Source organism: Corapipo altera, unplaced genomic scaffold, assembly GCF_003945725.1.
Source record: "Corapipo altera isolate COAL_440 unplaced genomic scaffold, ASM394572v1 48b, whole genome shotgun sequence".
NCBI classification, from domain to species: domain Eukaryota; kingdom Metazoa; phylum Chordata; class Aves; order Passeriformes; family Pipridae; genus Corapipo; species Corapipo altera.
The window spans coordinates 16,119,742-16,139,918 of NW_020884884.1; the positions used below are offsets into that span (position 1 = coordinate 16,119,742).

Here is a 20,177-nt window from a genome sequence, read left to right on the forward strand (position 1 = left end):
CCCGGCGCCTCCCGCGGCTCGGGGCGGGCGCGGAGCGGCGGCGCTCGGCGGGCGGGGCCGGGCCGACAGGGCCGGGCTGGGCTGGGGGGAGCCGGGCCGGCCCTCGCCCCCGGCAGATCGGTGTCTGTACCGACACACGTCCCCACTCCCAGCAGGGGCAGCTCGTCGGGCACAAGAGGGAAGCGTAGAATAGTTTGGGCTGGAAGAGACATTAAAAAGACCACCTACTACCAACGCCCCTGCCATGGAAGGATTATTTGCAATAGTTTCATTGTAACCTGCTGCGTGGCTTTCTCACTATCATTTTTGCCTTCGTTCAGCCACCCAGTTGTTGGGAAACTAAGCTTTGGATATACTTGGTTCTTACCAGCACTGTCACTCCCGTGCCCGCCCTTTGCCAGCTTTATATTGTGCTCTTACACACAATAGCTTATGATGGACTTTTTTTAATCCAGGTTTTATTTCGTGGTTTTTTTTTTTTTTTTTTTTTTTGGAGTCCCTATAAACTTTTGATATCCCAGTGTACATACCAGGAATTTTCTCTGCTTAACTTCCTGAAGTTGATTTGAGCCTCTTTGAAGTTTCTTTTTGTACTTTCTACTTGATGTTTGGAAAGAAACACAGCAAGGAGCAAATGCTTTCCTTGTTAAGCATCTGTATGCTACTGAGGTGACTTAAAGGATTTGCATTCTATCCTACTCAGCTATAGCTTTTTCAAGCTGACAAACACTGGTGGGCAGAGGCATATGATCAAATATGATCCTTTCAGTGTGAGTAAGGCAAAGGAGACCAGGACTACTTTGAGTGTTCAAATGTGGATGCAGTGATGTTTTCTGTTTCATTCTGATGAAAAATAAAAATGTTTGCAGAGTTTGAAGATGCTCTTCTAGAACACATATGTCATCCGTAGCCTTAGTGTTGGGAAGGAGCAAAAATGCTGAAACAGCTAACTAGGAAAGGAGAGGAAATTCAGCATATGTAAATGTAAAGGGATGCAAATAAATACTGATCTATCCTAGCCAAAGTCAATTATGGGCTTCACAGTAACTATTAGTACTTGGGCATTTTGGATTATTGCAGCTAGCGCTGCAAGAACATTAACGCAGTGGGAGTAGCAATCCAAACTGTAAACATGATGCTAAATCCGGGGAGTACCATGTTTGAACAATGTGGATCCTAATCCTTACCCTTCATCTTAAAAAGGACGTACAGGGAAGTACATGAATGAGAAGTACAAAGAATGGTAAGATTTGCCATAAGGTATGGAACTGCTCCCAAAGAACTGCATATTCGGCTTTTCAAGAAAAAATGGAGACAAGATATGGGTCTCTAAATTAACAGGTGGCATATAGATACTGATCTGCTGCTGATTTGAATGCAGTATCAGGGATATTAAATTAAACCACTAGGAAGATGGTTTCAAAGAAAGAAAAGAAAAAAGTTGTTCACACAGCATGTAGTCAAGCTGAAAACTGCCTTGCCTCAGGAAGTTACATACCAGAACTTTGCATCAAGTCCATTAACTTACAAATTACTAGAAGAAAAAAACATTATATGCTAATAGATAAATAAATGATCTGTGGCTCGGGAAGTCCATGAAGTACAAATTGTGATTTCCCACACTTTTTATAGGACCTTGTATCAGGGTCTCATATGATTAAGCACAGCTTTCTGACAGGTATGACTAGATCACATGCTCTCCATGGCAGGGGAGAGGTCTAACTTTGCATTTGAGAGATTCATCTTTACTGAATGCTGAAAGTATTTGGAATTCCACAAAGCTCTCCAATGTTAAAATTCTTTAGTATAATATGTAGAACTTTCTGTAACTGCAAACTGTTCTTTACCCACAGTGTGTTCTGAGCTGTTCCAATTTCAGGTCAGCATAACAATAAAACGAGTTCCTACCCACCATAATATCAATCTATAAACTAATGTTTCAAGGACTAGTGTGTGGAAGCAATAAATGTGAACATTTAAGAAAATACACATCAATAGGTTTAAAACTTTTTATTGTGCTGCCAAGAGCCAAATTACAAGAAACCGCCTTACAGTTAAAAAAGTAAACAAGCAATCTGCTGAACCGCATTGCACTCCGAGTGCCACATATGCATCTATTTTTCAGAAAATTATATCTGCATTTCTCTTACAAGAGCACAACAGGAACCAAAGTAAAAGAGTGTAATGGATACAGCACATAGGATAAATCATATCTTTAAAATAATAATAATAAAATAATAATAATAAAAAAAACCATTTTACACCATGTCCTATATCCTGCTAATATTTTCAGAATATGGCCTTGATTGTAAAACAAAAGCAAGCATTTACAATTTCTGGATAAAGACTGCTTACTCTTATGCAAGGAATGGATGTTTTGTCTTGACAAAATCTCTGCAGTAACTGGACAGAAACATCTCTGTTTCAACATCAGATTGAGTACAAAACACTGGGGAGACCACATTTTTTCTTACTGGTGGTTGGAAACTGAAGTTATATAAGCAGAAAAAATGTTGACCCTTAATGATACACCTATTTTTTCTTTGATGCAAACAGCTAGAACACCTTTTTGATATTCTAAAACAAAAAAAAAATGGTTAATCTTCAGATTAATAAATTAGGTCATTATAATAATAAATTAGGTTTTTTTTTTTCAGTTTTAAAGTTCAGCAACCTCTGACCAAGTATTTAGAACAATACTTGAGAGTTCCTTTACAAAAAATACATTTTCTTTTCACATTAAGCATACTGGGTATCTGTGTCTCTTATGAGAAGCATTTGTAAAAGAAAAAAGGCAATGCACAAATGGGTAATTAGTATAAAAGTGCCAAGACCTGTTTGGAAAGTAACATTGTATTATACAGTCAGAGTTATAAATGAGGCAAGCTACAACAAACTTCCAGCTTAATGTGGACAATATTCCAGTAGTTGTTTCAAACAATTGTTTGAAAAAAAAAAAAAAAAGAAAAAACCCCCAAAATCCAGGAGCTCATGGTGTTATTTTATGGAGTTGATTAGTGCTGCATGTATATTGTCATCAGTGTCTCTAGCCAATGCATTCATTAAAAAGCCTTTTTAAGGCTAAGCAGGAAAAGAAAAATAAGAAACACCCTGAAATGTAGCAAGTAGCAAGAGCAACGCTTACTGCTATAACCGTGCACGTACTGTACACACGCCAACACAAGAGTGCACACACACACACACACACACACAAACACTTTCAAATCAAATCAAATCAAATCAAACTGTAGGTAGAATGAGATGCTCTTTTCTTGTCTTTCCTAAACTCACAAGCAATTAAGCATTGATATGAAATGCCTGTTATTTGTTTCTGCTCTGGGTAAAATCTCTCTCAGATAAAAATACATTCAACAAGAAAAAAAAATAGAAAAAATATATACTGTATACATAGTGTTTTATATATACAGTATATATATGTATAGTGTATATACACATGCACGTATATATACATATGTATACCTACATGCATGTGTATATACATATATATACACAAACATACAAATACTTTTTGTTGTTTTTAGCATAATTATATTTACATAAATATTCCTATAATGCTAAAGTTTAAAGAAGCATGATCTCCTTTTTTTCTGAGCTTCAAAAAAGGTGCTTGAGTAATATACAATTAAAATTAAGCAGCTTCCTAGCATGGAAGTAGTTTCTAAATCTGCATACCAGTAAATAAGAACATCAACAGGAAAAAAAACAACAACCTTAAAACAGTCTCTTTTTTACTCTCTTGTAAGCAAGAGCTTTGTCCAACAAAAATATTTTTCCTTCTCCTGTATGAACAACCAGAGATTGATATAAAATAACAAAACAAAACCACAACAGACAAAACAAACAAACAAAAGCCCCTGGAACTGCATGGTGTTCTTGACTTTTCCTTCCTTCCTTCAATACTGCTGTCAAAAGATCCAGTGCTCATATCAGGAATTACTTAGGCCTCAGTCATTTGCTAACTCTGCTGAAGTCTGGCTAATCTAGCCAATCAGCTTTGAAGAAAACAAAAATAAAAACAAAAAGCAGCACAAGGTATAATTTTATACATCCTTAATAAACCCACCCTTTATTTTCTGCTATAATCTTTTCCTTGCTATTTCATTAACTACTGCAGCTTCTCATCATATAGAAAAATATTTGCAGCTACACCACACCTGTGATGTGACAAATTCTGTTCTAGGAGTATATTACTGTAGGAACAGCTGAAAAAAAAAAATCAGACCTTTTCATATTTTTTTCATCTGGGGTTAGGCTTTGGGTGCAACAGATGCAATTTCAGAGCAACAAGGAAAACCACTATCCTGCTGCTCGGCAGTTTGTATTCTTCTCTAGCCAAGCATGACCAGCTTTTCTTCTATGAAGCTTCCTTTTACCTCATTGCCTATCCCTAGCCCCTGATTCCCCCTCCCAAAAAACCTCTATAGCTATGTTACAAGCAAATACATCTTAACAAGTTTTAAAACTTTGGTTCTAAGAAAACACTTGGTCAGTTATCTCAAGGAAAAGTGGGAATGCTTTTTCTGGCACATTGCAGGAGTCAGAGCTCATCCCAGTAAGGTCTTAGAGCTGTACATGTAGTCACAAATCCAATACAATCCACTAAGCAAGTGCACAATTCTAGTTTTATTTTAATAGCAGACTGTCTCTTTCTCTCTCTCTCTTCCTCTCTTTCTTAATCCTTGGTAAGGGTGCAATTCTTCAAACTGTTTGATAGAAATTATCTGCCTGTAGGTTGTTCTGTTTCTGCATGCTGTAAAATCCACTGTATCTTGAATCTGGGTCTGCAATTCTTAGCATCCTCTGAGAACTGTCCACCTGGACCATGGTACCTTTCTTGCAGTCCACATACACCAGTTGATTATTTAGGCAAGAGGGCTGTTAAAAGAGAAAGGAAATACTAAGTTAAACAATATTTGTATTCCATACATAATTAAAAAAGTTCTTTTCGTTCAAGCACAAAATGAAATAAAGCTGGCAATGAAAGAGTCTAGACTTTTGCCCAAGTTGGTAAACGCTTATGCCAGGCACAGTAACAGACCAACACTCTCCTTAGAATCACCATTTTTTATCTTCTGAATGGAGCTCTGGTATTCTCATATCCCAGCTGGGCTGGTTAAACTGGTCTCTGTTAATCTAGCACCACGCAAGGGCTTAACCTGTCGCACCATGATTGCAGCAGCTTGTTTCCAAGACTTCAACAGCCTCTTTATTGCTGAACATTTACAACAATGTTTTGTTCCTGGTTTCCAAAAAATGTGAAAGACTGAAAAAAGACAAAAACACAGCACCTTTGTTGGAGCTTTGTAGCAGGACACAGGAATCCACTGCTTTTTCTGATTGATGAGCAGGAGAACGATGATCAATAACAGTGCTATCATGATTGGAATTGTCACCAAGGCAACAGAGCTGACCGAGGCATCCTCACTGGGGTGTGGCCCACTGCCACTCCGGTACTCTCCCTGGAGATGGTTCATATCTGGAAGGCAAGTGTGAGCATTTGCTAGTGATTACAAATGGGCCTTGGCCATAATGAAGGATGTAATTCCAAAAGTCTCAGTCATACGTCTTGCCACTCATATGAGTTTGGCCTTTCACTCCTGAAATGTCACCTTATTGAAATAAATTAGAACAACCAAAAGCTAGTACCTTGTATAGTGACTATATTAGGCAGCAAAAGGCCATCAAAAAAGAGGAAATAGCAGGAATCTAAAGCACAATAACGAACAAGTCTGACAATAACCTTTTAGCTCAATTATGTTTGCATCATCTTATCTGATCCCAACCACATTCCCATTTATTAAAAAAAAAAAATAAATCAGACTGTTTCCACGCTGATGGAAGCCTTTTTTTTTTCCTTAACTTTTAAAACCAGTAGGACAAATATGATGTGTTTGCTCTCTCATGTGTTGAGATCATATTACAATACTTTCACCACTCAATCTGTGAAAACAGATCACTGGCAGTCTACTTAGAATGTAAGAAGTTTTGCATGTAATTTCAAAGAATGGTAATTTTCAATGACATATAAAAAATTCCACACTTTGCAGTGTGTGTTTGTAATCCCTAGCCAGGATAGTTGCAACCCAGCTACTAATGCCTGTGAGAAATGAAAAAGCTGTAATTATAAAAGTGTAAGCTTAGAACTTTGTAAAGCAGTTAAATTTCATGATCCTTTCTCCAAACAATAGTATGCTATGAGGTCATCCTCAGATTTTAAAAAAATACATACAAGTTTAGGTTGTCCTTCAATTAGAAAAGGTTAAAGACAGTGTCATAGAGTGCTTCCTCTTCCCTGGAATAATGATCGCAGCACAGTTTTAAACAAAAGATATATTTACATACTTAGACAACTTTATTAGCTCTGTCTCATTATACCTGAGATGGTTTTTTTTTTAAGCTCTGACATTTGCCTACGATACATGTTAAGCTGTGGTACATGTTTTCCATGTTCGTTTATCAATAGAAGAAAATCAAATTAGGGTCTATCAACTCCAATGGTCTTCTTTCTAGTTTTTGAATCAGAAAAGACATTGCAGAACTCCATCATACCAACACAGATGTTTCTTCCATGCAGAAGATGGAATGATAATGAGACCAAATTGCATAAATGTAATTTAATAGACTGACTCATCTTTACTCAAAGCAAAATGCATGTAAGAGTTATGCACTGAAGAATATTCTCAGACAACCACCTTTTCAAAGCATTACATAGATGCTACCTGAATAGAAAAAGCAGATGCATTAAACATGGGGAATAAATAGGCCTATGTTATCCCAGTTTGAGTCAGATCTCACCTCTGTGAATGTGGATTATGTCATTTTCACTTGGTGTTGGCCAGTTTGGTACTTCTAGTTCAACATCTCCTCGATGATTTGTCTTCTCAATGGGAATGTTAGTGGGTTCAGGTACATACATCTCTGTGAAATGAGATAAATGTGTTTCACAAATTACAGACTGCTTAACTTCTCAGCGCTGCTCTTAATTCAGGAAATACACTTGGCCATCTGCAGTGCTTTGTCCTACGAATTCTTTTATTTGTTTCAGAATTTTCATCATTATTAGTCTGGGATTTTGTTTAAAACTTGTTTCGTAATGTATGCAGGATACATGCCTGCTGCCATTATCATTATCCTAATGTGAATGGGATGATGGAGTGGTGTGGACAAATTTGCTTTTGAAAATACCATTTCAGAATACATGCTTCACTACAGGCTTGCTCCTCTGCGATATTAAAAAAAAAAAAAAAAAGAAAAAAAGAAAATAAGAAGGGAAGGCTACATCTTCCCAGCTGATATGTAAACAGTCACTGCCGGGTTCTTTGCCTTCCTTTATTTGCAATTCTCAAAGCAGGGGAACTGCAAGAGATGGTACTGCTGAATCTCCTCAGTTGTCCTGTCAGAAGTAGTTACCAGCTGACTAAGATGAGCAAACTTCTGCAGAAGTATGTCAGGACTTACATTAAAAACCAGTTGCAATTCTTATGACCCTTCTGCCCATCACCAAGACAATTTCATATTGCTTTTTAGCCAACTTAAAGTGATAAATAAAGCAATGTGGTATTTGAAAAGTAACGAAGACACTCAGAAAAGACATAAATATTAATCACTGTGACATAATCTGCAGAGATGTAAGAATATTAATTTTCCCACTTCATTAACATATTTCCATAACCTTGTGAAAGGACAAACCGGGGCAAGCAACTAATTTTTGAGTTCACAGTTCTCAGAATAAGTGAAATTCAAACTATGTCTTTGCACAATGTGCCTATCTGTTAAGAATATTAATTTTCCTGAAGTCTAAAACTCCAATGTCTTTGTGGTACTGTTCAAACATGGACTGACATTCAAAAACCAATTTAAAACCCCCTTATTATTTATTGGTCCTGGTAAACTAGCATCACAGTAAACTGGGCTGTCACATCACATTACCTGGACACATGGGACAGCAGCTTCCCTCCACATTGATGGGTTCAGCACATGGGAGAGGTGGGCAGCTGACAGTGGAGCAGAGAGTCTGACCCTGCAGGCAGTAGCAGTGTGTGCAGCTGTCAATGTCCCAGCGTTCCTCATCTGCATATGTTTTTCCACTGAAGTGGCAGACGACCTTCTTTGGAACTGCATCTTCTGTTGAAGGAAAACAGTGGTGTGATCATGCAGTAAAGGCTAATTACACAAAAATCTGACTTTTTCCCTAAACACAGAAGTGAAACAATTGCTACAAAGAAATCCCAACTGTAATTAAAAGACTCTCTCTTCACCTTCCAGAAAATCTTTGTTAAAAAGATGTCATTTCTGCTGCTTTATGAAGTATATAATTAGCCTGGGCTGCTTCTCCTCATGTTCTTAATGCAAGAGGCTAGAGGAAAGATGACTGGGAACTGAAAAGATGATATAAAAAATGCTGTGAAAATGAAGAAGAACTGATTCTTTTATGTTTGACTATTTGAGACTGCCAACTACTCCTCTTCCTCCTTGTTTCCTAGTAAATCCTGTTAAACTAAGAAAAAAATCTCCTAACCACCTAAATTTCTAATTCGCAAGGTTCGAGAAAGATGAAGTTGGTCTAGAACACGGAAAAAAACCCAGATTAGGCAGGATGCCAAGAAGGATGAAGCAACTTGCAGATGAAATAACTAGAAGTGCTTAGACTATATCTTATGATAAAACACATTTGAAGAGAATCTGATCATTCCCTGCAACTGTGTCAAGCGCAGGAAAAGGGCAATAACTAAACTCAGTACATTTTTTCACGCTTAGTATTATATAAATGGGAAATCAGTGTGATCTTTCTGCCTAAGCATTCAGCACACCATTTTTTTAATGTTGCATCCTATGCAAGCCTTTTAGGTGGTCTTCAGTATAAGTTCTATTTCACTGCAAAGGTAGTAATGAATTGCTTAGCCTAGGAAGTTTTTTGCTGTTGTAGCACTTTAGAGATAACCAAAATAAAACCACAAAACAGAAGCTCCAAAAGCCAAGCAGCACCTCATTTTCATCTTAGCTTCTTACTACCTTTATTTCTTAGAGGCAAAAATTATTATGATGAAACAAACCTGCTGATGACATGAATTTGAACATTAAACATATACAGGATGTTACAGAATGAAATCACAAACTTCTTAAACCATCAGATAAATTCTGGTTTAACATTCACACAGATAACATATTTAAATATGTCAGTTAGAATTACCTGTCAAATATAAATAAAAAACCCTTATTAAATAATTTGGCCATTAGTAAAGGTTTTAATTAGTGACAACATAATAGCCTGACATAATCTGGAACAACAAGGTTAGCAGTCAGCAGACCAGTGCAACAGATCTGGACGGAATAAATTCAAATGCAAAAGAAGATAATATTAATAGAATTATCTGAAAAGCACAAAGGGTTCCAGAGATTCTTGGTATGGGTATCCCATGGCTTACATGGCTATAAGTATGGGTCCCAACCTCCCCAAGTAGAAGATTTTATAAGTAAATGTTGGGTGCATATGGGAAAGGAAAAGTGGGAGGAAAAGGTGCAGAAAGCTCATTAGGTTTTTATCCAGATGATGTGCATGTTGACATAGAGCCAGTGGAGCCCTGTGTTAGTCAGCAAGCAGATGTGGCTGGGGACAAGGGTGAGGCACACAGCCCAAACACTCCTCTCCTGCTCATTGCCTATGCAGACATAAAGCTGTGTACTGCCTGGGCACTCAGGGCTGATTTGCTTCCAAAGTGCTACCTTGCCCCACTCAGGATACCTTCTTCAATTTAGCAGCTGGTTTGTCTGGAAAAGTCCTTTAACTTTCTCAGAGTTTTGCAAGTTTGTGAGGAACACATCACAATTTAATACAGTAAATAGTTTTTAGAAGAATGAACAAGGTTAAAATCACAATAGCAGTGTTGTACCATTAAACCTCAAGAGGAAATTTTGAAGTCCTAATAAAGTATTATCCTGTATGTGTCTCCTGTTTTGGTGTCCATCCCTATGCAAATATAAACAAGGATGAAGATGAAGACCACAACACCAACAGGTGCTCAAGGATAGTGGAAATGAGTCTCGCAGTAAGAAACTCACATAAAGAACCGCAGTTCAGAATACTGTCTAGCTCTACCTGCTTCTTTCAAATTTCCTCTAGCTGTACTAGAAAATCAGTCTCATCTGGTAAACAGTCACTGCTCTGTTTTCTGCAGAAGAGTGATCTTGTCTCTAATCAAATAGATGCACCCCTTTATCCTCTCTAAACTAGAAGATCATCTTTCCAAATGAATCTGTCTTTGTAAGAAAAAGAAGAATGTTAAATACACAGGATGACTTTGAGGATTCAAACAACAAGGCCTGTAAAATTTTGAATTTGAATTTATACAACCTGGATCCAGAAAGAAGCAGAATAAAATACAGTGCTAAAAGCATACATAATTTTTGAAATTCCAATCAATGAAGAAGGCCTGTTTCCACAGAGTTTGCCTATGCCCAGGGAAGTGATTGAGTCACCACCCCTGGAAGTACTTAAAAGATGTATAGACATAGCACTTGGGGAAACGTGATCTAGTGGCAGACTTGGCAGTGCTGGGTTAACAGTTGGACTCAAAGGTATTTTCTGACCTAAATGATTCTATGATTCTAAACATTTTATCAACTATTACATGAAAACAGGTAGGAAGAATCTGTACAAAGATGTGCTTCACAGTTCTCAAGAAATGAAGAGTAGACCAGTAAGAACCAGGAAGACAAAAATTAGGTGCACAACCTGACTAATCTTACATGCAACAGTATACAGTTCATAGAAACCATAAAAAAAAAAAAGAGTTCCCATGAATTTCAGTTATTTAGACCACAAAACATAGTACAACTTGGATTATTAAAATGTATCATAATTGAAAATCTTCATATCTAAGCATTAATTAAAATCTAGCTTCTATATTTTGTATTGCTAATCAGTTGCTACTAAAAAAAATGATTAAGCTTTTATAGCTCACACATTTAAGTATTTGTAATATTATGCAACTATAAAGGATTCAAAGTCAATTAATTAAAGCCGTATCTACATGTTGTGTGTATATATTTGCAAACTTGACATGCAAGGTGTAGGCAAAAAGTTTTAGAGGTTTCATTTTTGTAGTTCATGGCACTAGTCCCTTCCTCACCCAAAGCATTCTCCACTACAATACTAAGACTCATGTTCTGACTCTACTGGTTTGATTGCCCAACTCTGCATACATTTTGTATTTTTTTTAATGTTAAAATGTTTTCTGAATTAGAATTTATTTTTATGGCTCAAAGTCAATCACTGGAAGAAAAGCCTGTAGAAAGTCTAAAAGCCAAAGAAATTCTAAATTCTCTCCATTTTTTATGCAAACCACAAGAAGAAATAGTGATAGGATAACATAGAACTTTCCCCTTGAAATGTCGTCATCAGGAATCTAAGTATGATTCCAAAGGCAACTGAAAATTGGATACTTTGTAACTTTTTCAGGCATTCTTTCATGGAATTCCTTGTACATCATATAAAACTGTATCATCTATTATTAAAGCTGGTTTATCTGCAATGAATTAAAGATTTCAACGGTTGTATCAATGGTACATGTCTGAAAGTACTTCACAACCTTTCTGACATGTTTCCAAAGGAGAATCATATTGTTTATAGATGGGCAAGTTGATTCACGTGTTCAATTAAACATTTAAAGCCCGTCAATTTTACTAAATTCCTTTTTATGGAACTCTTGTCTACTCTATCTTCCCTCTGCTACTTTTGGAAATGAAGGTAAGTAAGCTCTGTATGCTTTTCAACAATGCTGCAAAGACAATTTCAGTAAGTATGTTATCCAATTTTTCTCTATTAGCAGCTTCCATTCTACAGCCTTTGTACTTACCATGAACTCAAAAAAAAAAAGTAACCTTTAAATAAATACTCCCATTCAACATATAACAAAAAAGTGATCAATAATATCAAACTTTGCAACTTTAAAAATGCCTGGCAATTTCCACTATCTACAGCATCCATTGAAGTTCTAGTTCCACAGTTCTAGTTCCGTGCAATTTCATAATGCTTCACACCTTACCTTCTGCACTCATAATTAATGTTTTCCTCATATTATCACACAAATCTTGACATAACCTATGTTACCTGGCAAATCTTCCTTTAAATAAAACAAGTTTTGTGTAATGTCTTCATCTAATAAGGTGTATTACCAAAATTTCAGGAGGATGTCCCCTTGAGTTTGTAGGCAAATTACATGTGTATCTCCATGCACTTCTACCTAAAAAACCACAAATCATGATCCTCAAAGCTCCCTATGCATATTTCACTCTCCAGTTCAACTGGAGGCACAAACTGCATCTCCCCAAACCAAAGGAAACATATTTCAATTTGGTAATAAAACTTCTTTCTTACTCCAGAGAAGGGAACAGCAAGTTAACTATTTTTATTTGCTCACCAATACAGTAAGGACAACATTGTCCCTTTCTCAAAACAGGTCTCTCACAGGATACCGGTGGACAAGACTCAGAGTAGCATCTAATCACACCATCCATGCAAATGCAGCTAGTGCAGACATTGGGCTTCCAGGACTCAGCTGTCAGAAAAATATCTCCTTCATCGTTTTTGCAGTAACTTGGCATGCTCTCGTTGCTTGATGAGGAGGGCTGAAGAGGCTCATCTGTAAATATAAACAGATTAAGTTATTTAACTTACAGTGGCTAACTAACTTCTGTCATAATTCCTTAACAAAGAGGTCACTCTTGAAGAACACAATGGAACACATTGGCTCACTACTTCAACAAAACTAGGACAGAGCCTCATGCCTCTTCAGTCCTTACATGTGATGAAGACCTCATGATGTGCTCTAGCATATTATGTAGACCTTTACTGAGTTTCAAAAAAAACCAACAAACAATTAAAAACCCCAAAAACCCAAAACAAAACACATTGGAAAAAGGACAGCAAAGAACAAAATAATCACCATCAGAATCAGCACCTCAAAAAGCCACTCTGAATGCTCTGAATTGCAAGGTATATAGGAATTAATCTTAAACAAGAGAGATTAAATTTTAAATCTAAAACTTGAATCCCAGCTTCTACCATGACAGTCCAAATCTTAGAATGATGCAAAGTGAAAAGCTATTATGCTGCTGTCACCTTCACTAGTGGACTTAGATGAGCTAATTATAAGTTTTTGAGAAACAAATGGAATTTGATCAGGCTGCAGCCCGATGCCAATGGGTTTCCTTTAATTCTCATGCCCATCCATGGAGAAGACCTATTTCTGCAATTAAGCTGTATCTTAACAGACATTATGGATCAAGAAACCGGACTGTATGTACAGATAAAGTATAAGAGAAGGAGAAGAAAATAAATGATTCATAAGAGTATTCAGATCAGGTTCTCAATCTAACTGCATTAATCTATGAGACTAAGTTCATTATATAGCCAGTGAGGAAAGATCAACTCCTTCAAAACAGTATTTTCAAGTTAAGCAAATATTCATTGTTATTAATAATGAGAAAAATGGAAGGCAGCAGAACTGGCTGAAAATATTTTGTCAGAAAAAACCTCCACACCCAAAACAACACTCTGTAGCAAAACCTAACAGTAGCAAAACCTAAATTTTCTTTTTTCCTAAAGTAAAATTTTTAGATTTTGGTTTTAATAAAGACATATTTTCTCACAGGTTTGTAGTAAATTTCCACTGCAATAAGCTCCCCCATTTTGTTACGTGAAATAGGAATTCATATTCATTTATAATCAAATATCTTTCCTCGGGGGGGAAAGTAAATCCTATTATCTTCTTTACACTGTGAGGCAGTCTAAGAGGAATCTGGCACACCTACTGCGCTGGAATGCTTTGATATTACTCAGCTGCCTTCAAGTCACTCTCAAATCATACCATGTGAAGGTAAAAGCAAACAGAAGTATTTTTGAGACCAAATCCCAAACAGACAAGATAGTAATAAGGAGATTCATAGAAACCAAGGCATGTAGAAAGGAAAAGAAACAATCCTGTATCTACCTAACACTTTGACTGCTTTCAAAGTTTCTCTAATCCTGCATGTCTCCATAAACGAGTGCATGTTTCCAGTGCCTATTTCATAAACCTTTCAACTAAGGATTCTGGTTCTCACACAACCCTTACATTATTAGATTGCCTTAAAAGATGGTCAAAGTTTAGGGCTACAGCTCCTCTTTACACTTAAGATCTCTCTTGCACACAGTCAGGCAGCATTTGAATTAGAGACCTGAAGGCTCTCACTCCTCACTACTTAAAAACAAAGGCATCTCAACACCCAACTGTGCACGTACAGAAACATTCTCATATTGAAACATCATATTCTCAGATCAGGAAGGGCTCTGATGAAAGCTGGTTGTCAGCACATACCTGGGCACTGTGGACAGCAGGAGTCCTGTGTGCGGGTGGGGTTTTGACAAAGAAGAGGTGGACAGACTTCAGTCTCACACAGGACGCGTCCACTGTGGCATGTACATTGTGTGCAAGAATCAATGTTCCATGTCTCTCCTTCTACAAAGTATTCCCCACCAGGAGCGTGACAGATCGATGGACTGGTGAGCTCTGGCTTTTGCACGATTATTTCATCTGGGAAAAACAGAATTGGAAGAGAGGTAAAATCAACTGTGACTCTAATAATTAACAACTGTACCCAAGATTAAGAATTTCTGTTATTGTTGAAAATATATTTCAATAATGTTATTACTGAAAATAATACATAACAAAACCAGCTATAGATTACTCTTGATGAACCGCTTTTGACTTTATGTCAACTGCATCTCATGGAAAATGGGAAAAAGATAAACAAGAAAGAGCTTGAGAATCATTCTGAAAAAAGACCAGTTAATATAAATCAGATGTAACTTCAAGCATATTTGGCATTTCAGAAAAAAATCAAACAAACCGATGATGTAGAAATTCCAAGAGGTAACTGTAAAAATTCTACTCAATAGACAGTTTCTTAACTGCTAAATGTTAGTATCAGTGTAATTCCTGAAAGGATGAGTAAGTATGCTTCTCCTCTGGGATTAAGGAAGTCCAGGTTCAAGTTAAGTTTCCCAACAGATGCTACATTAAAAAACCCCAGCCAAACAAACTCCCCAAGAATCCCACACAAACAAATAAACCCCCTCCAAACCCCCAGAAAAGAAAAAACACAGAATCTCCCACCCAGCCCTCTAAAAACATAAAAGCACTTAACACTGGTGGAAGTGCTTCATCAATGTTGCACAAAAAAGAAGAAGGAAAAGAAAAAGAAAAATATAAATCTGCCATCTTTGAAAACCGGACCCAAGGAGCTGCCACAGCGTGTAGATTCATATTTCCAGTAACTGTATCTTACCAAATGAACCTTACTGCCTTTCAAACAATTAATTACATTACCTCTCCAGCCCTGGCTAAAAGATTCACTCCAGCAGTTTAGAGAATAGATTTGTCTTCCTTCATGTTAAGAAAGGAACTGAAACTGGGTCCCTTGTTCAGCATGAGGGTCCTTCAGCCCTTCAGAGGGCATTAAAAATGGGGGAACTCTCTTTACCTCTTGGTGTATTGAAAGAATAAAAGAATCCTACCCTGCACCTTGAGGGTGTTTAAGCACTTATATCATCAAGAAAAGGTTATGCCACAAACAGCATGTTTGTAACCTGCTTAAAACGCTTTGAAGACTACTCCACATAAGGTGCAGTAAGGGCAGTAATAGTTGCCTGCTTACTACACTGGTTGATTTGGACCTGGAATGAGTCCACCAGGTTTTTCCATACACTGTGTATAGATATCAAGATGCCTCACACAGCATGTTTCATTCAGGTGCAGAAGCCATGAGTTTGAAAGCTACAAGCTGCAAAGTGAAGCTTCAGGTTTTTAAGTGATGTCCTTAAGCCTGAATTCAACCCATTTAACATCAGATAGCTAAGTTAGGTGCCTCTGTTAAGAACTGAACTGCATCACGTTTCCTGCACTATGAATGGAGGGGAAGAGAAAGTGACTTCCCTAAGTATGCTACATCTCTAAATCACTTTCAGAAGGTCTGTCTTTCCCTCCTACCTAATTATAATGATGCCTAATGTGAACATCATCCTAATCCAAATATCTTGGTTAAGGAGAGAAAAATTAAGTGGACAGCAGCTCCTCTAGTTATTTAGCAAGCCAAAGCCTACACAGTATTTGTGGCTTCTCTTCATCATTGCTGTACTTGCCTGGAGAATGGCTTTTGTGCCCTTTGCTCTATGACACTGCCACATGGAAGATACCCAACTTAGTTGTTCTCATTTCTGGAGAATGATCAGTAGAACTGAAGGAAGCTGACTCTGGCTGATATTATTTTATTCACAAAGTACTCATGCTTTTCTTTCAGGGAATTATTTTATCTTTCACTGATTTGCTTATGCTATGCTTTTCCAATTGCTTACATTTATGAACCATATACCTGATTCAGCAGCATTTACCTGAAATGAGACTGCTAGTCTGCTGCCTTGTCACTGTTTGATTTTTATTTCAGCTGGAACAATATATCACATTTTATGCAATGGCATCCTAACTCACCATGGCAAAAGCAATGCTAATTTTTTTCTGGAATTTTTCCAAGTCATCTGCTTTGCATTTAGTTTTCTGCAAAGTCACAGGCCTGTTTTGCTACAGCTCATATATTGTTCTTTATCAAAAAAGCATAACCAGATATTACTGCTGTATGTATGGTATTGCCTACTGCCTCCTTAGCAGCCCTGATAATGAAATATCACTGCAACTGAATTGCTACAAACTTGAAACTACTATTGCAAATTTACTACTACTAACCCGAAGGAGCAACTAGTCAAACAAATGCACACTTTCTGCATAGCATTTCTGCATAGTGTTCTGCAAAACACTAGCAATTAATGGCTTTGTGAATCTTACAGGAAACCTGGAGCTCTGCATGAGCATTGTGAGGAACCATTTAAACCACTTAATTTATAGAAACATGGTTATAAGGAACATTGTAGCAGTTACGGTATCTCCTGATCTGTTGACAACTAATTAAATATTGAACTGAATGTAACCACTTTTTTCAGTCTGAAAAATGACCTCTGAGAGCTGCCCCGTACCCTGTTGATAGGTTAAAAGTGCAATTCAAAACTCAGTACATGAGGACTGCTAATTATTTCAATACCCTTATGACAAATACATTTGAGTGACGTGCTCACAGTCTCACAATTCCAAACCACATTCCTATCTATTAAAATCCATGATATTTATTTAAAATCATCAGTGGGGAATCAATAAATTGCAAAATAAAATTGGAATTACATTTTTAACAAATATAAGACCTCAGTGGGGGAAACAAAACCACATTGAGACTAATTTGGCCTTATTCATATACTTACATATGCAATCACTTTAAAATGCTGTGTCTGCCCTAGCACTGTAAGAGTTTACACCAAGTATGACTTTGCTAACACAGAAGGTAGGTGACCAGTGTCTTGAAAGCAGGAACAATGTCAGACAGAGAAGCCTATGCAGACACTCTCTCTTAAAGGAATGGATGTTGCTGGGCAAGTAATGGCTCTTTTATAAAAGAGATCAACATCAACCCATCAAAATTTTGAATCTTGAGTTTATCTAATGAAAGAACTGACATGCTAACCTGTCCCCATCCATATGAAGTATACCATTCCCTAAAATACTACACAAATCATTGTGAAAAGGCTGAAAGAGAGACAAACCTTTGAAGTCGTGCATGTCTCTGGGGACTATATTTTTCCAGTTACCACAAGGTGTGAACTGGATTGGAGATCATCATGTGCCTAAGCAATCTAAAGAGACTGGTTATCTTAAGTCACAGAGAGAATGCACTCTTCTCTGTCACTTTCAGAAAGTGGATCTGACTATTTATTTTGCCCTTAGGGTTTCCTGTTCTTTACAAAGAATTTGAAACAATTCATAATTGCTCATATTCTCCCAGTGCTGTCTTACTGTTTTTCTATTCATAACAGTTTCATGAGCCTCAGTTGTTCCTACTTGTAACATGACTTCCAATAAAACCATAGACAATATCACTGTATTACAAATTAATCTACTTAGTACATAAAATAGTGTAGAAATAGTTCTGAAAACAGAGCATTAATCTTACACCCTACCCATACCTTTTCATAGATGTTTTTCATATTAACACTTACTAAAATTGTATTGGAATGCAACATGAATTGTACTTGGCCTCCCCACTGAAAGCATTGAAATAATCTACAGGAGCCTTCCCTCAGAACACAGAATCATAATATTCAATTACTTAAGACACCTGTTTGTGTACACTTTTGAGGGGCTGTGAAACATAGATCAGAAGATAAATTTTAATAAAACTTCACTTTAAAATCAAAAAAAAGGAAAATGTAATGGCTTGTTACAATATTTGCTATCATAGATAACAGAATAGAAACTTTTACTAGTTTAAAGATTTCAGTATGTCAAAGATTAACAAGTTAGGACCCACAACATGTATACACTTTAAATTTTTAAATTCCTATTTTTCACAGCTGAGATCTTAACGACAGCAAGTAATCATGTTATATTTGTGCATAGAAACCTTCATCTATACCTATTACTGAATGATGCATGAGATTATTTTCATGTATTAAGAAACAGAACACATGTGAAATGAAACTTGATTACAAAGGATGTAAAAGAAATCACATTACCTGGACACGATGGACAACACTGCCCTGGATGTATGGTGGGGTTGCCACAATTAGGAACGGGACAGGTGATCAAGGCACACATTTCCCGTCCATTGTGACAGTAACATTCCCTGCAGCCATCGTGCCAGCTCTCCTCATTCTCATGTCGGCGCCCATCCATCGACAGGCAAGATCCTGTTTTAACAGGAGGCATGAGAGAAGCCGTTGCCTCTGCACAAAATCAAAGAAAAATGAGGTGTCCTGATAAGCATCTTTTGCTTAGGAAGAAACACACCAATTTCATGCCTGGATTCCATTTGTTTTTAAAGCACATATAAGACCAAGTTCTGTCAATTACACTTAGAAATAAAGAAATAAAGTAACAACACACAGGAAACAATTAAAAGGTATACTGAAGGGGATGACAGGATGATAGAATCTATTTCCTTGGAAAATACAATGACTTCTTTCTGTTGAACCTATACTAATCACCAGAAATGCAGTACTGTCTAAATAACATGAGAAAAAAAAGAGAAATGCTATGGAGGGAAATAGGAGAAAGCATGAAACATATTTAAAATGAAATACTTAAATATCACAGGATATTAGATTATCTATAATATATCTGATAGCAAGTAGAATATAAAAGCATTTACAAGAGCTACAGATGGTCTTATGAATGATAAAAAATTACAAGCAAATGCTAACAGGTAGATATTGGAAATATTACATGAAGTACCTCTTGTGAGAAATTATTTCGTTATATTACTATGATAAATGAGACGTTTGGAAGAGAACTGTTTTGAGAATTTTATCCCTCATTTTTTTTTAGCTTTTACTGAGATGAGAATACAGTAGCTTGGACTGTTGCACTCCATTGGAACACACAAGCAGTTGGTCCAGGGAGGATAAAGTCTCATTGGCATCTTAAGGGGTATTTAAGTGCTGCAGGATTCAGCCTCAATATACACTTTGTTAATCAACTGAGTGAATTTAGAGCCCAACACTCCCCTACCCACATCATTATTATGATGAAGGATTTAGGATCAGTTTGTCAGTGAACTGACTTGTTTTCATTGGTATGTCAGTGATGCTCTGCTGACACACATATATATAAGGTTATTTGTATTAAGTTCCTCATTTTATTTTCTTTTAAAAAAGGGATGATATATGAAAAGTAGCAATGTTTATATGTAATTTTAGTAACCATTTTTCTGTTCTGTTTTTTTTTGCTTGTTGGCTTTTTGATTGGTTGGTTGGGGTGCCTTTTTTTTTTTTTTTTTTTACACACTAACATGTAGGTCAGCACTTCTTCAGCAGCAGCAGATCTATCAAAAGTGGTCTAACAAGCAGATGGTACAAAGTTTGAGGCTGGTTTTCAGAATAGAAAGCCAATACACAGAAATTACATTAGCATACCATTTTATGAATTAAAAATAAATGCTGCACAAGGATAAAGTACTTCTTAGAACAGTCTTCATCCTATTGTATGAACAAAAATATTATAAAAAATTTAAATTCAGTT

General features: G+C 36.7%; 1 protein-coding gene across 4 annotated transcripts in view; it reads right to left on the bottom strand.

Annotated features, from left to right (window-relative positions):
* Nucleotides 1-1,995: 1,995 nt before the first annotated feature.
* CRIM1 (cysteine rich transmembrane BMP regulator 1) overlaps nt 1,996-20,177 on the bottom strand; it is a 198,322-nt gene continuing 180,140 nt past the window's right edge. For all 4 annotated transcript variants that reach the window (XM_027641448.1, XM_027641444.1, XM_027641445.1 and 1 more), the window contains 7 exons: nt 18,674-18,883; nt 14,379-14,594; nt 12,441-12,662; nt 7,951-8,145; nt 6,817-6,939; nt 5,310-5,497; nt 1,996-4,896 (listed from right to left, as the gene is read on the bottom strand). In XM_027641448.1, the coding sequence (XP_027497249.1) occupies nt 4,720-4,896; nt 5,310-5,497; nt 6,817-6,939; nt 7,951-8,145; nt 12,441-12,662; nt 14,379-14,594; nt 18,674-18,883 (1,331 nt within the window). In that variant the 3' untranslated portion in view covers nt 1,996-4,719. The remainder of the gene's footprint in view (nt 4,897-5,309; nt 5,498-6,816; nt 6,940-7,950; nt 8,146-12,440; nt 12,663-14,378; nt 14,595-18,673; nt 18,884-20,177) is intronic.